Below are 15,765 nucleotides of genomic sequence, written 5' to 3' on the forward strand. Positions count from 1 at the left end.
TTGGCATTAAATAAATGTCAAGTCATAATAGGAATATACAATTTCCTAAGGCACTAATTATAGCCAAATGGAAGGAAGTAGGGTCTGTAGCTTTGCCAAATGTAAGGGGAACTATGGTTATTGCAAATGTTTGTTTGGAAGAGGAAGTTATGAGTCACACTCAGATCAAAGAAGGCTTTTCCTTTCCTTTTAAATATCAGTCAATAAAAGTTTCCTACAACTCTCTTATGGGAGAAGCTGCTCCTAGCAATCTTTCTTAATGCTCATAAAGAAGTTTAAATGGTGCACTCTTTTAAATTATTGTATATTGTATTGTTATACTGTAATAAAATATTACATATTTTATGACATGAACATAGTGTTTTGTTCAATAATTATGTTCTTACCGGACCAAAAGCATTGCTGTCAAAGCTGTGCCCATGATGATCGCCTTCTACCCATATATGGCCATGTGGAATTTTCACATATTTCTTTTTATAGCCTATGGTTCTAAAGAAAATGGAAAGTTAGTTTTGTAAAAAAGCAAAACAAAAAGTCAACACTTTGGCTACAATCTTAATATGTATTGATCCTTTATTTTTTGCATGCTGTTCTCTTTTTAAAAAATAAAAATAAAATCATAAATATCAAAGTAGCCCTTTAATTTCTCTCAGCCCTCTCCACCCCCCAAAAAATATTCAGTTTTCAAATACAACCATGACGACTTGAAAACTCTCATTTGTATTTCTGAAAATATAGGATGCAGGATCCTCCATAGATTGTGTTCTTTGCCATTAACTACCTACCATATTTTTTTGGACTTTAAGTTGCACCGGAGTATAAGACGCACCATTATTTTGAAGAGGTAAATTTTAAAAAAAAGGTTTTTGCACTCTACAGGCCTCCCAAATCCTCTGCATGCCTCATTTTTTGCAAAAAAGAGTTTTGGGAGGTTTGTAGAGTGCTCCTGGGGCCTGGGGAGGGGCCAAACATAAGCAAAAAAGGCCAATTTTTGTAAAAAAGGGGAGCATGCAGAGGTTTTGGGAGGCTTATAGAGTGCTCCTAGGGGCTGGGGGGAGGGCAAAAATGGCCTGTGGTTTGCTTTTTTTGCCCTCCCCAGCCCTCAGGAGCACTTTGCAAGCCTCCCAAATCCTCTGCATGTCCATTTTTGCAAAGGGGGAGGGGTTTCGGTAGGACTACCTGTATAAATTCCAATTTTATAAGTTAGTATAGAAACAGGTGCTTTGATAACTCTAGTTTTTAAAAACTGGGAAAAGTTATATACAAACCAATGTTTTAAGCTCATGGGAATAAATGTACAGTTGAGGATGCTAACTGTGGTTTGCATTCTCTTGCAGTTAGAAATAAAGATTCATAATATTTGATGAAATTGAAAAGGCTATCTCCGCAGAACCAGGGGACCTCCGCTGCCCCCACCGCATGGCTTTTTCTGCGGCTTCCAAACCGAGTCTTCCGGCAGTGGCTGCTTTGGGCATACGCTCTATGATTGTGGGCCAGCTGCCGGCAATTTCTACTTTCTGTTACTATCTACAATTCTTTTGATCTTCCTAAGTGCACTGATAATACTTTTTCTCAGTTTTACTTTGATAAAAAAATTGGTAAAGGATGTCCAGATTTTAACAAGTGTATATAAATTTAAGGAGGAAATACATGCCACTTGCCAAGTGTCTGAATTTTATCAGGTAACCACAAGGATTCTGCAATGGTCATAAGTGTGAAAAATGATACACCCCCTTTTTTTCAGTGCAAGCGAACAGTCATTAAACAAATGGCCGTAAGTCAAGGACTCTACCATATTCCAATCATGATCCACACAGTTTTAGTCTCAGTCCAAAATTAAAAACAAGGCAACTTCTTCTCTTTCACAACAAGAGGAGGAGGTTGAAAAAACAGCTGCCCATCAAAATGCGGTGGGAAATAAACAAAAGGCAGTTGCTGGAAATCCTGTTCCATTTATTATTGTCCCACCACATTGTGAGGAAAAGCTTTTTCTCAAGAGAAATGCTTACCCTCTCCTGTGTGAACTTCAATCAGTTTCTCAGGAGGCTATAAATCTCCCTTAGGAAAGAGATTTTCTTCAAATTGTGCACAGATAATACAGGGAAGTGTCTTTGAAAGCACTGCTGTGCTCTGACCCCCTTTTTTCACTTTAAACCAGGGGTGTCCAACCTTGGCATTTTAAAACTGGTGGACTTCAACTCTTAGAATTTCCCAGCCAGCATTCCCGGAAGTTGAAGTCCATACATCTTAAAATTTCCAAAGTTAGATACCCTTGCTTTAAATCAGACCTGGGTGGAGCCTATAGTTACATTTGTGAACAAGGCAGACACTTTTAACATGAAACTCCAAAAGAGTCCAATCAGAGAAAGGAATATAAACCTAATGTTTATTTATTTATTTTTCAATTTCTATGGCCACCCATCTCAAACAAGTTTATATATTGCTAATACCCCTAACATAAAATTAAGCATAGAAGCTTCATGCTGTTCTCCGAGAGCGCCGAGAACCTTTCTGCCTCCACTGGACTTCATCTTGATGATGATGCTGCAGCTGCCGGGTGTGGAAGGATGGAGGTAGCCAGAGCTGCGCAGAGGAAGCCCGGCGGGCGAGCAAACAAGGATCAGGCAGCCTGATCCTCCATCGCTCGCTTGCTGGCTCACCCACCGGTCTGCCTCGGCGCTGCTCTGGCTACCTCTGTCCTTCCGCGCCTGGCAGATGCAGCCATGTCATCAAGACAAAGTCCCCCTTACTGTTTATCCCTACATTAGAAGCCCTTTTTTGAATACTGAGGAGTGATATACAAATTAAAGGGTTACGAGCTAAAGCTCAGGAATTTAAGGTCCAGGCTTTTGCCGACGACTTTCTTTTTATTTTGGAGGATCCTATGGCTTCTGGGATACAGCTTTTACGTAAAATAGAGGAGTACGGTATGATAAGGGGGGGTTACGTATAAATAAAGAGAAGACAAAACTGTTAATTAAGAATATGACGTTGAACTAGAAAAGGGAAGTACAAAGCCTGTTAGGGATTAACATGGCCCATAAAGTACAATACTTGGGAATTTGGCTTACGGAGAGATGCTCCTCTATCAAGGTATATAATTATATGAAATTATTATAACAGGTATCTAAGGATATGACTAATTGGAGTGGTAAACAACTGTCTTTGATGGGCAGGATTGTGACAGTTAAGACACATGTACTACCGAAATTTTTGTTTTTGTTTCAAACGGCACCGACTAAATTGGACAATTTTTTTTCCAAATCCTTGGAGACAATAGTGGCTCGATTTATATGGCAAGGCAAGAAAGCATGAATTAAAGCCCAAACGTTGCAAAAACGTAAAGAACTGGGAGGCTTCGAAGTACCCAACTGGGAAGCATATTATAATGCAGCAATTATGACATGGGTGAAGGATTGGGTGACGTTGAGTAGAAGGCACCTATTGGCTATAGAGGGACATGACCTCCCACAGGGATGGCATGTCTCCCTCTGACAAGAAAGAGATACCCCCCATAGGTACTTCATGGGACATTATATTCGGAAGATTTTGATGGGGGTGTGGGAAAAGATGAGGAAAAAGTACTATTTTAGGGTTCCGTGTTGGTTGGCACCGTTGGAGGCCTTAACGCATCCCAGTGTATTTAATTGGACAAGAAACATAATATATAAAGACATTATGACAGAAGATGGCAACATGAAAACAAAGATGGAATTAGAGCAGCAGGGCAGGAATCTGGAATGGTGGAAATATTTACAGATTAGAAATAGGTTTAAAAGCGATAAGGTACGGTTTGGGATCTATCCAAACCCTCAGGGGTTAGATAAGATTTTGTTTGGCGGAGATAAGAAAATGTTGTCGAAGATTTATCAGTTTTTGACCTGTCAAGATGCTAAAGAAGAGATGGATAAAAGTCTTCTAATAGCATGGGAGATAAATTTTGGCTATGAGATTGAAATGGGCAAATGGTGGGATCTATGGAATAAGACTATTAAACTTACAATATCTACAGCATTTAAAGAAAACATATACAAGATGGTTTATAAGTGGCACTTCCCCCCAATGAGGTTAGCCAAAATGTTTCCTGGGTTATCTCCACTGTGTTGGAGGTCGGGGAGGTCCTAGGAGGCCGGCCGTGCCGCACAAGCTACCGCCCACGAGCTGCGATGGAACGGGCGGGGCAAGCAGGCAAGGGGGAGGGGCAGGTACTCTATGACGAACCTCTTCTAACCAGTACGGTAGATTTCTGGAAGCTCTTCTACCAAACTGGTTAGAACTGGCAGAAACCCACCCCTGGCCGCATCAGGGTTGTGTTTGACCTCAGGGTGTTGGGGGTGGCATGGCCAGAGTTGGCGTGGCTAGCTTGACATCACTTGTGTTGGGGGCACCTGCGGTGACATGAGCGCACTGCCAGAGAAAACGGGCTCCCAAGCTCAGTTTCTGGCTATGATAGCCTCCTATAGCCCTCTGACAGTGAAAACAGAATTAAACCTTCACTTGTTCATCCTTAAACCTTCTTTTCTTGAAAGATCTTCTTTCATCCTGGACGGAAGATAATCTCTTGCTATAATATAACTTGTCTTTTAGAAGATTCTTAACTCCAAAATAATCAGTCATGTATTACATGATACATGATACATTATCATGTATCATTCTTGAAATTCCTCTCTTTGAAAGAAAGTAGACTTGTAAGATTGATGGCAGTCCTCATAGGTAAACCAGAAAGAAAACACAACTAATTAAACTAGGCTATATTAACAGTACTCAGGCAGCTTTTGTTTCCCTTGACTCTCAAGGTTATTCTCACATACCATTACAGCTCCACAAGCATTCTCAGAAAATAAAAATGGTTACAGCTCATGTTTTCTTTGGAAATGTGTTCATCTGTGCAGAAATAAAAAAGGACAATTGAAATGGTGGTAGATAGCAAGACATGATGATGATGATGATGATGATGATGATGATGATGATGATGACGACGACGACCAGGACACACTATCAAGTCACTATTGACTCCATAGCCAGTGCACAAAATATTTTTCACAATGAAACAATTGTTTCAGGTTCAAAACAGGATGTCCCCAATATTGAGGTAAGATTAGATCCATTTCAAACCTGAGATTGTTTTAGATTGTTTAGAACAAACTGTTCTAAGTCCAAAGAACTATTTCAAAACTGATATGTTTTGTGCACATTTCAAGTGTACACTTAATATGTCAGCAACTGCAAAATATGTAGCTTAGTTGTAGCTTTCTTTGTAACTAAATGAACTGCATCTAGAGAAAGGTATTATCTCTGCTGTATTAAATGCAACAGCTCTATAGTCTGTTCTAATAGTTATTTTCATCTCTGGTTGTCTAATTGTACCAGTGGCTTTTACTATAGGCTAATAATAGTTTTTATAGTGCAGCAAGATAAAAATAAACAGGAATAATGACAATACAAGCTACCATTTCTTTTTTCTTCTTCCTCCTGTTTTCCTATAAATGCTTTTTTTCTTCAGATTAAGCATGTGTTGATTCATTGGTTATGATAGGAAATGACCCATCAACTTGTCACCCAACCTTAATATTGTGGGCTGAGGATCACTCAGCTGGCTTTCATGCCTAAGGTGGAATCAGCACTTACAGTATCCTTGTTTCTAGCCTGGTGCCTTAACCACTAGACCAAACTGGTTCTCCGTTTCTTTTTTTAAAGCTATTGATTATCAGTTTTAGATTCATTGCAGAAAATTATTATCTTGAGTCAAATTTTAAATGTATACAATAAAAAACATACATTAAATGTGGATGATAGTGATATCTGTAAAACTGCATTTAGGGCCATTTATTTGTCACTGAACACAATCTAAAACACCTTCCCACTAGAAAGTATTTCCATATTTTATTGTAACATTTAAAACAATTTATAGCTTCAGTAGTCCTTACATAGAACAATTTGGCACGAATAGGAGTCTAAAGAGGCAATCCTCACCCATTCATAGTTAAGGAGTCTATATAATCAGAATTAAATACTGTACAATAAAAATGTATATCTACTGATTAAGGGAGACTCTTCAGTTGAACTTTTGAGGTAGACTCTGTCTGTGTGTTTAAATCTGGGTATTTGAAGATATAAACATTCAGAACTGATAGGAAACAAAGGAAAACATTGATTGATTTTGAGTTTCAAGTACTCTTTTTAAATTCTAAAAGTTTGTACCGTCTCATCTCTTCTCCATTCCAAATACAAGTTTACATTGGCATCTCCTGGGTAGAACAGGATTGATGTTTTGACGGTAAGCTATCCTTCCTTTTTTCTTTCCTTTCTTAACTTTGCCTTTAAAGTGGGATTAGCAAAACTCATATAGTGCTATTAATAATAATGGCTACAACCTAAGCAGCTTTATACCCTACAGCAGCTGGAAGTTGGAATGATATACAATATTGCCATTTCAGAGGAGGGGAATTCTTCAATTAGGTAGCAACTGGTCTAGTCTCTCTTCTCCTCCTTCCCCTAATTTACAATGGAACCTTTTCCCTAAATGCACATGCATTTTCTTCATTAAAGACAATGAATCCACTCCCATTCTCCTACTTCCCCCAAGTTGAACCCCTAGCTATAATATGTGCTCTCTTCTCAATATAACAGTTACTATAAGAGAACAAGGACTCTTAGGCAATCTAATATAAGTATAAGTATGATTACTCTAAGCTGCATAGTGTATTTGTCTTCCCTTCAGCAAGATGTAGAAAAGATTAAGAAATCAGAGCATTCAAGTTATCTGGAGCATTCAAGTTATCTGGCTCAGATAGGAGCAGGAAAAAGAGTGAAATCTATCTGGAAGAGTCACAGAAACAACTACTTCTCATGAATCTGCCTAAAGCAGTTAGATGTATCATCCATTTTAGGAGCATCAGTTAGCATCAGTTCTTAAAATAGCGGGAGAAGCCTACTGAATTTATGTTTTGCTTAGAGGGCTTTCCCCAAAGTCTTGCGCCTGCCACAAAATGAAAGAGGATACTGAACTTGATGAATTTATTGAATCTACTTAAACTTACATATTTGCATAAAGGGGAAAATTAGGAAAAAAGATTAGATTACACAGCTGATTTTGAGATTTTGCTTCATAATTTAAAAACTTGGAATACAGACTGGAAGGCTAAAGTGTCACCAAAGACTTCCCCCTGAGTGCTGACCAGTGTGACTTTCTGTGAGAGCATTAATGTATTCAGCTATGGTGAGCAAGTGCACACACAATTTAATGGGAAAGGGAAGGCAAATTACATGGACATCCATGCTGGTAAAACTCTGGTAAATGCTATGTTGTTTTTCACACTTTGACTGAAGGAAGACTATTTTTTTAAAGTGCTTCCTTTTCTAGCCTGCATATGAGTCAGATCCATAATTTGTTCTCCAATATTGTCAAATACTAGGGAGAAAGACACAGAAAATCTGGAAAATGTATTTTATAGCCCCAACACCGCTTCTTATTGCTACCTCCTCTTGTATTTTCTCTCCAAGAAATGTATTTATAGAGATGTGCTGATAAAATTCACAGCAGATACTAAAGGAAAAGGAATTGGTCTGTAGTTTTATTTGATTAAGGAGAAACATATTAAAGCAGACTAAGAATGGCTCTGATTCATTACTATTTGCCAATGGTAACATACTTTCCCTTCACTATACTTCATAAAGAATATAAATTGTCAAAATAACAAGCCATTGAGAAACCTTTCATTCTTACAGCTTCAGATCAGAATAACTCAGTTTCCCAAAAGTCTTTTTATGAATTTGCATTTCAGTCCCCCTTCATTAGGAAAGAGCTAAAATTGTGCCGAAATATTAGCATAGTGCCCAAGGACACAATTTTCTTATCTACTTAGAATACCTGGCAGAAAATATGCTGAGTTTAAAATGGCAGAATAACTCATTAGGAAATATGCAGTAGCCATGGCAAAATTTACTACACATATACTAGAAGTGGCTTTTAAAATTAATATTATGCTGCAATTCTTGGTTTAATTAGGTTTCTTCTTCATTTACAAAGCATATCTGTCTCTTTTATGAACTCAAGTTTCTTTTTCCTTGTTAACCTATTTAATTAAAGTTTTAACAACTGTGTAAGGTTTAGGAACACTAGAATGATTTTTATGACTTCTAGAATGATTTTTATGACTTCAGATCTGAAATCCTTGTTCTGTGTCTGTATTACACTGGGGAAAAAAAACAGTGGTGCAGATAATAATGTACCAAAATTAAGACATACTTTTCTGCCAGACCACCCACATGTGCATCCCATCTCTGATATTTTGCCAGTACTTTCATTCTGAACCTTAAAGATAGCTTTACTGGTGCCAAAATTATGATTACTTCACGTAGATGCCCAAACTATCTTCCCAGGTACATAAAAGGTCACCTTTTTTTTTAGTATACATTGAGGGCTAATCTGTGCACTGATTGCCTTGTTCACCAATTTATTTCATTTTTAAAGTAATGTATTAACCATTAACAATAGGTCATTGAACTTTGGCATTCATTTACAGAAAAAAATCTATTAATATCTTTCACCTGCATGTATCACATGTTCTTTGTGATATACAGTAAGATTTAGCAGTAATTTCTTTTTTTGCTATATGTAAAATGAAAAACTATTATCTGAAATGCTATTTGGGATATATTAGGAACCTCAAAATTGAGTTTTATTTTATTTCATTGGTTTATTTAGCCTGTCCTGTGGAATAATTATAGGTCTGATAATATAACATATCTGCAAGAATTATGACAGAAACAGCACCTAGGTTTGTGTGTTAAAACTCAGTTTATCAAACTGAAAATAAATTCTTAGAAATGCTTAAGTTCTACTAATGTAGTTTATGAAGCTTTTAACTTTATGTTTTTATTGCAAGATGACAAAAGCTTGATGATGTTTTTTTTAATTTCCTGTTGTTTATATAGTGGTTTACTGCTTTTAATGAAGTTGTCAATCACTTAGAATGAAGGTGCAGATGAATAAATAAACAATGCCATTTACCATCATCACCTGTATATTTAAAAATATAGTTTGGCTTTGTGGGAAAAAGAATCAGGAAAGAGAAATGTTCAATTGACAGAAAATGCTTTCAATTGCCTTTTCCCTTTTTATCACAGAGTAAAAGAGTTATTTATTTGCTTGACAATGTTACCCATTTCCTTTCTGTGGATAAATTATAAAGTAGTTTTTCTTGATGTAGAAAACTGTACTACAAATCTGTAAAACTTGATAGCAAGGCCAAAAGATGTGTTAATTAGAAAGTATAGCCAAATATTCTGTCTGTGTATTCTGATAATTATACAACACATCAGATGGATATTAAGTTGGACAGTTTTCTTGACAACCTAAACCCAAAAGGAAAGGGGAGAGAAAAAAGAGACTGTGAGAAATAAAGGAGTAGTGAGTGCATCAAATAATTCTCCCTGTACTCCCTCCATACACACATATGAACACACAGAGATCTACATATAGATTTGAAATTTGAATAACATTATAAACTTTTAGGATGTAGTTTCTCAAGATGAAAGGGCATGAACAAGGCTGAAAACAGTACCAGCAAAGTTCTAAATGAATTTTTCATTAATTAAGCAACTGCCCCGGGAAAAGATAGGAGAGATTATTGCTGAAGACTAATCTGATAGGTTGGTCTCTCGAGCCAAATGGAGATGGACATGCTGACAAATGGACCCTACCATTGCATGGGAATAACACTAGAAAGAAGAAGAATCTGATAGTTTGGTCTCTACATATTGTACTGCTTTTAGGGTATATGAATAATTGCTTTCTTTTAAGGGTACATTTTCATGAGCAAATGAACAAAATATTCTGTACATGTTACTAAGAGGATAAGCAGATACATAGACAAGTTGTGGAAATAACATACTTTCCCATTCTCCTTCCCCATCATTGCCTGTTCAAGAATTCAGGAAACATCTCATCATCATCATCATCATGATGGTACAATTGACAGAGAAATTAAAATTTCTTGTCAATCAAAGCATTGTATTTAAGCAAACTTCTGAACAGTCCAATGTTTTTCAAACTTAGCAACTTTAAGTTGTGTGGACTTCAATCTCCAGAATTTTCCAGTCAACAGGCTGCATTCTGAAACAACTGTACTTTCTGGATGGTCTTCAAGAGCAGCCCCATCATTGTAATGGTACAATCAAAAGATGATTAGGGCATGAGTGTCAGTTCCCAATACAGGAGAAGGCGCAACTGGCACTCAAGGTGAAATTGTGCAAACATTATCACCTAATCCTCAAGCAAAAGTTGTGAATCGAGAAAAACCCTGCAGATAGTGCACTAGGTATAATCAAAATGTGTGAGATGGCTGGGCCAATTAAAATCAGCTCATAAGGGGGAGTCCAGTAGAAAGTCACTAGATTAGTGACAGTAGACTAAGGTAACTGAATCAGAGGTGGTATGCTGCCCTTCCGGTGAACCGGTAGTAGCGGTGGCGTGAGGCTCCACCCACCCACCCTGACATCATCAAGGACCTTCTGCGCATGCGCAGAAGGTTCTGCGCATGCTCAGACATGCACTCTGCACACATTCTGCACATGCCCAGACGTGCCCAGATGTGCATGTTGTTGACTTTTATTGCTACTCGGAACCACTCAGAGAGTCAGTTTGGAATGTCATGGTAGGCAGTTACTTGGGCAATCTGCTGGTCCAGACTTGTTCTGAAAATATACACTAACAGACGCTCTGGTAAAGGGGATAGCCTTCCAATGACTCTCCTAAATTCGCGGATGTGCTTTGATGAGGCAGCCCCTTTGCTTTAGGTTGCTGAGTTCATCTTCCGCATACAGCTCCTCCTCCACCTCCTCAATTCTGGCCTCTAACAGTCATAGGAAATCATAAATGCCTTGCATTTGTGGGGCTCTCCTCTTGTGGAGGGCTGCTAGCGATTCCTTTGCTTTTCCCTCCAGTCCCTCTATGATAGTATTCATTAGGGCTCTGGGGGATGAGTAGAGGTGTCTATAGCATTCCAGGTGGGCCTCAGCTGAGTCAACGAATAGGGCTAACTGGTCTGAGTTTCCTCTGAATTGGGGTGGTTCAATCAGCAGTGCCCTTCTATCCTCTTGTCTGCCTCTGTATGCTTGCGTTTGATATGTCTGAAGATACTCCTCAGATTTAGTTCGGAAGGAGGGTGGAGATTGTCTGCCCTGGGCAGCCTGCCTGCTACATGGGAGAGGCACTGGCTTCATCTTCCTTCCAATGGGTGGAGAAGTGGGGCTGCGTTCTCATGTGCTTCTCATCACCTCAAGAGGATTCACTGCTCCTCCGCTCTCTTTTGGCATGCATAATGGCCTTTCTTCACAGAGGATGACCCAGTCAAATTCCTCCCTCTGTTGCTCTATGGAACTTCCTATGGGCTCCATGAGGGCCTGGCTTGATTCCAGTCCAGCATCCCCTCCACTTTTCCCAGCTCGCTTAGGGCCTTTCCCTTTTTCTGGGCATAGGGTTGCGGTGGAGGCTCAGCTTTAGCTGTTTTTAGGGGTTGATTACTTATCTCCTCTTGCTTCGCTCATCTCGGCTTTGGTGTCTGATGTTTTCTCTCCAGCTCTTTTTGGATAGCTGACCTTTTGCCATGGTCTTCTGAGTTTCCCCTCGGCACCCTCGATATTTAAAAGCAAAAGGTGGCTGTCTGTAAAGTACCCAACTATGCCTGCTTCATAATAAGTGACCCGATATTGTAATACAAAAAGCAGTGATTTATTAACAGCTTCATTAGGCATTCTTCATTAGGCATTTCTTATTCGCAGCCATCTTTTTTGCTTTCTTTATCTGCTTTTGAACTTTGCCCGTGTTTCTGTCCTCACTTCAGTCTGTCATAAATCATGTTATCCAATAGCTTCATCTCAATCCAGCTACTGTAATCTGAGCATCGATTACATGCTCTGCATGGAATGTCAACACAGAGAGTTGACAACAAAAGACAATGACAAAAACCCAAGAAGTGATAGCTACAAATCACGAAGAGACGAGGAGGAACCATGAGGAAATTAAAAAAGAAATTGGAGAATTAAAAGGAGATATCAAAAACATGTATGACAAAATTGAAATGATACAAAACACCATAACAGTCAACAAACAGAAAATCCAGAACATCGAAACAAAAATAGAACATACAGATCAGAGGATGGAAAAAATGGATTTGAAATATACACAAGTTAATAAGGAATTAGAAGAATCAATAATCTTCCTCAAAATGGAAATAGCTTCATATTATCTAAGATTTCAAAACATAATTGAAGAAAAAAGAAGAAAAAACTGGCTGAAATTTTCGCTGAAATTTTACAGAGAAAGGAACAAAAGATGAGAGGAGACATTGATGAGGTCTACTGTGTACACACTAATTATGCCAGAAGACATAGACTACCGAAAGAAGTGCATGTAAGATTTGCCAAAAGAACAACTAGAGATGAAGTATACAAAAAACCCAGAGAAGGGACAATAACATATAAGGGAAAAGAGTTGATTACTCTTAAACAGATACCATGGAGAGTCAGGGAACAATGAAGACAATACCAATTTTTAACTAATCAGTTAAATAAAAATAGAATAATGTACAGATGGTTGGTACAAGAAGGGATATTGGTCTCTTGGCAAGAAAAAAGATATAACATAGATAACATAGAAAAAGCGCCAGAATTCTGCAAAAAATACTTCACAATGGAAGAAGAACAAAGAAGTAAAGAGGACTTAGAAAGTAGAAGTCAAGAAGAAGAAGCAGAAGATAAGGAAAGAAACAGGGAAGAAGAACAGAAGCAAGAAAAAGAGAGGGCAGAAAGGGAAGGAGCGAGAGGGAAAAGTCAGCTACAAAGGAAATTGCACAATAAAATGAACCAATTAGATTATGAAAATATTTGCTTAATTGGGGATTATAATGAAATAGGGGATAAAAAGATGGACTATGAAAATAAAATAAAAATAAGACAAAGAAAAATACATTACCTAAATCCTTTTTCAAGATATCAATGGAATATAAACTACATGATATTTGGAGAGAAATGCACAAAATAAGAAAGCAGTATACCTTCTATTCCAGTGGGTCTCAACCTTCCTAATGCCGCAACCCTTTAATACAGTTCCTCATGTTGTGGTGACCCCCAACCATAAAATTGTTTTATGTTTTCCGTATTTTTTTGAAAATATGTGTTGTCCGATGGTCTTAGGTGACCCCTGTGAAAGGGTCATTCAACCCCCAAAGGGGTCCCGACCCACAGATTGAGAACCACTGTTCTATTCGAACGCGCATCCCTCTCTCCTTTATATTTATATTAACTTTGGAAATATTGTTAAATGAAATTAGGAAGGACCAGGGAATAAAAGGTTTAAGACTCAAAAATCTAAGACCCAAGCTTACATGGATGATTTAGTATTTGTTTTAGAGGATTCATTAGAATCTAGTCCAAAATTAATTCAAAAAATAGAAGAATATGGGGAGGTGGCAGGATTAAAAATTAATAAAAGCAAAACAAAAATGACAACTAAGAATATGACAAAAAAGCAAGAAGGGGAATTGGAATTAATGACTAAAATGCAAACAATTAAGAAATACTTGGGGATTTGGGTGTTGGCAAAGTATTCTACAATTGAAGACAATAATTTATAATAAACTAATGACACAAATAAAAGAAAGATTTAGAAAGTTGGAAAAATATTCATTTAACACTAATGGGGCATATAGCCACAGTTAAAATGAATATTTTACCAAGAATTTTATTTTTGTTGCAAGCCGCACCTATAAATCCTGATAAAACTTTCTTCCAGGAACTAAACAAACTAACATCTAGGTTCATCTGGCAAGGACGAAAAGCGAGCATTAAACTAAAGTCAATACAAGACAGCAAGGAGAGAGGAGGTTTAGCATTACCAGACTGGGAGCTATATGCACAAGCAGTAACACTAACCCAGTTGAAGGACTGGATAGAGTTAAAAAATAAAAGACTCTTGACCTTAGAAGGTCACGATCTGCAAGTAGGTTGGCACACATTCCTATGGGATGGTAAAAATAAAACGCACAAATACTTTCAAAAACATCTAATTAGAAACGCGCTATTGCAAAACTGGCTCAAAATTTTAAAAAACCACTATGTGAAAATCTTGAATTGGCTATCCCCGACAGAAAGGATGATGCACCCAAACTTTACAGATATGAATGAAGTGATAAGATACAGAGACTTAATTAATGGACAGGAAAATTTAAAAACAATCGAAGAATTGGCAGAACAAAACATGAAAGTTGACTGGCTAACCTACTTGCAAATCAAAGCTAAACACGATAATGATACTAAATTATATGGCATCCAAATGGAACCACACGAATTAGACAAAATAATTCAAAGTACAGATGATAGGAAGAATATATAAATTTCTTCTGAAATATAAAATGGAAGAAGAAATAGTGAAGGAACAAATGGTAAGACACAGAACTTTGGCTACAATATTGAATTAGATAAATGGGAACAATTTGTGGGGACAAATTTAAAAATCACACTATCGGTTGCATATAAGGAAAAGCAGTACAAAATGTTTTACAGATGGCACCTACCCACAGCAAGGTTAGCAAAAATCACAGCAAGTATATCACGAAAATGTTGGAAATGTGAAATAGCACAAGGAACATATTATCACACATGGTGGACATGTGAGGAAGCCAAAAAGTATTGGAAAATGATTAAAATTGGTTAGAATCGATAACAGGAGTTAAATTGTAAATTGTAAATTTAATAAATTTATATGCCGCCCAATCCCGAAGGACTCTGGGCGGCTTACAAAATACAGGACTAAAAAAATAAAAAGTTAAAAACGAGGAAAGAGAGAAACAGTTTAAAAAGCAACGCATCATACACTCAATCTAGGTGGGGGCTGGACCTCATTCATGAGGTCAACAGCACCAGGCCTGCTGGAATAGCCAGGTTTTTGTGGCCTTTCGGAAGGCCGAGAGAGTGGGAAGGGTCCAGATCTCTGGGGGTAGATCGTTCCACAAGGCCAGAGCAGCTACAGAGAAGGCCCTCCCTCGAGGAGTCGCCAGCCGGCATTGTCCGGTCGACGGCACCTGGAGAAGGCCCATCCTGTGATATCTTATCGGCCGTTGGGAGGTATGTGGCAGGAGGCAGTCTCGCAGATATCCAGGTCCTAGGCCATGTAGGGATTTAAAGGTGATAACCAGCACCTTGAAGCGCGTTCGGAGACCGATAGGGAGCCAGTGCAGCTCGCGGAGGATAGGTGTGACATGGGTGTATCTAGGTACACCCGATATCGTTCGCGCGGCTGCATTCTGGACCAATTGTAGTCTCCGAACACTTTTCAGGGGCAGCCCCATGTAGAGCGCGTTACAGTAATCAAGCCTTGAGGTGACGAGGGCGTGAGTGACCATTTGAAATGCCTCCCGGTCCAGGAAGGGCCGCAACTGGTGCACCAGGTGAATCTGGGCAAAAGCCCCCCTGGTCATAGCTGACAGATGATGTTCTAGGAGGACACCGAAGTTGCGGACCCTCTCTGAGGGGTGTAAGATTTCACCCCCCAGGCTAAGGGGTGGAATATCTGGACTGTCTTTGGGGGGCAACATCAATAGCCACTCGGTCTTGTCAAGATTGAGTGCAAGCTTGTTCACTCCAATCCAGGCCCTGACAGCCTCCAGGCACTGGCACATCACTTCCACCGCTACACTGAGTTGGCACAGTGTGGAGAGATACAACTGGGTATCGTCCGCGTATTGGTGGTATTTAATCCCATGC

At 38.6% G+C, this 15,765-nt stretch overlaps 1 protein-coding gene across 2 annotated transcripts in view; it reads right to left on the reverse strand.

Annotated features, from left to right (window-relative positions):
* Positions 1–15,765, reverse strand: part of IMMP2L (inner mitochondrial membrane peptidase subunit 2) — a 126,503-nt gene that overhangs the window by 12,833 nt on the left and 97,905 nt on the right. For both annotated transcript variants that reach the window (XM_032220777.1, XM_032220778.1), the window contains exon 5: positions 387–489. In XM_032220777.1, the coding sequence (XP_032076668.1) occupies positions 387–489 (103 nt within the window). The remainder of the gene's footprint in view (positions 1–386; positions 490–15,765) is intronic.

Source organism: Thamnophis elegans, chromosome 7 (genome assembly GCF_009769535.1).
Source record: "Thamnophis elegans isolate rThaEle1 chromosome 7, rThaEle1.pri, whole genome shotgun sequence".
Classification (NCBI taxonomy): domain Eukaryota; kingdom Metazoa; phylum Chordata; class Lepidosauria; order Squamata; family Colubridae; genus Thamnophis; species Thamnophis elegans.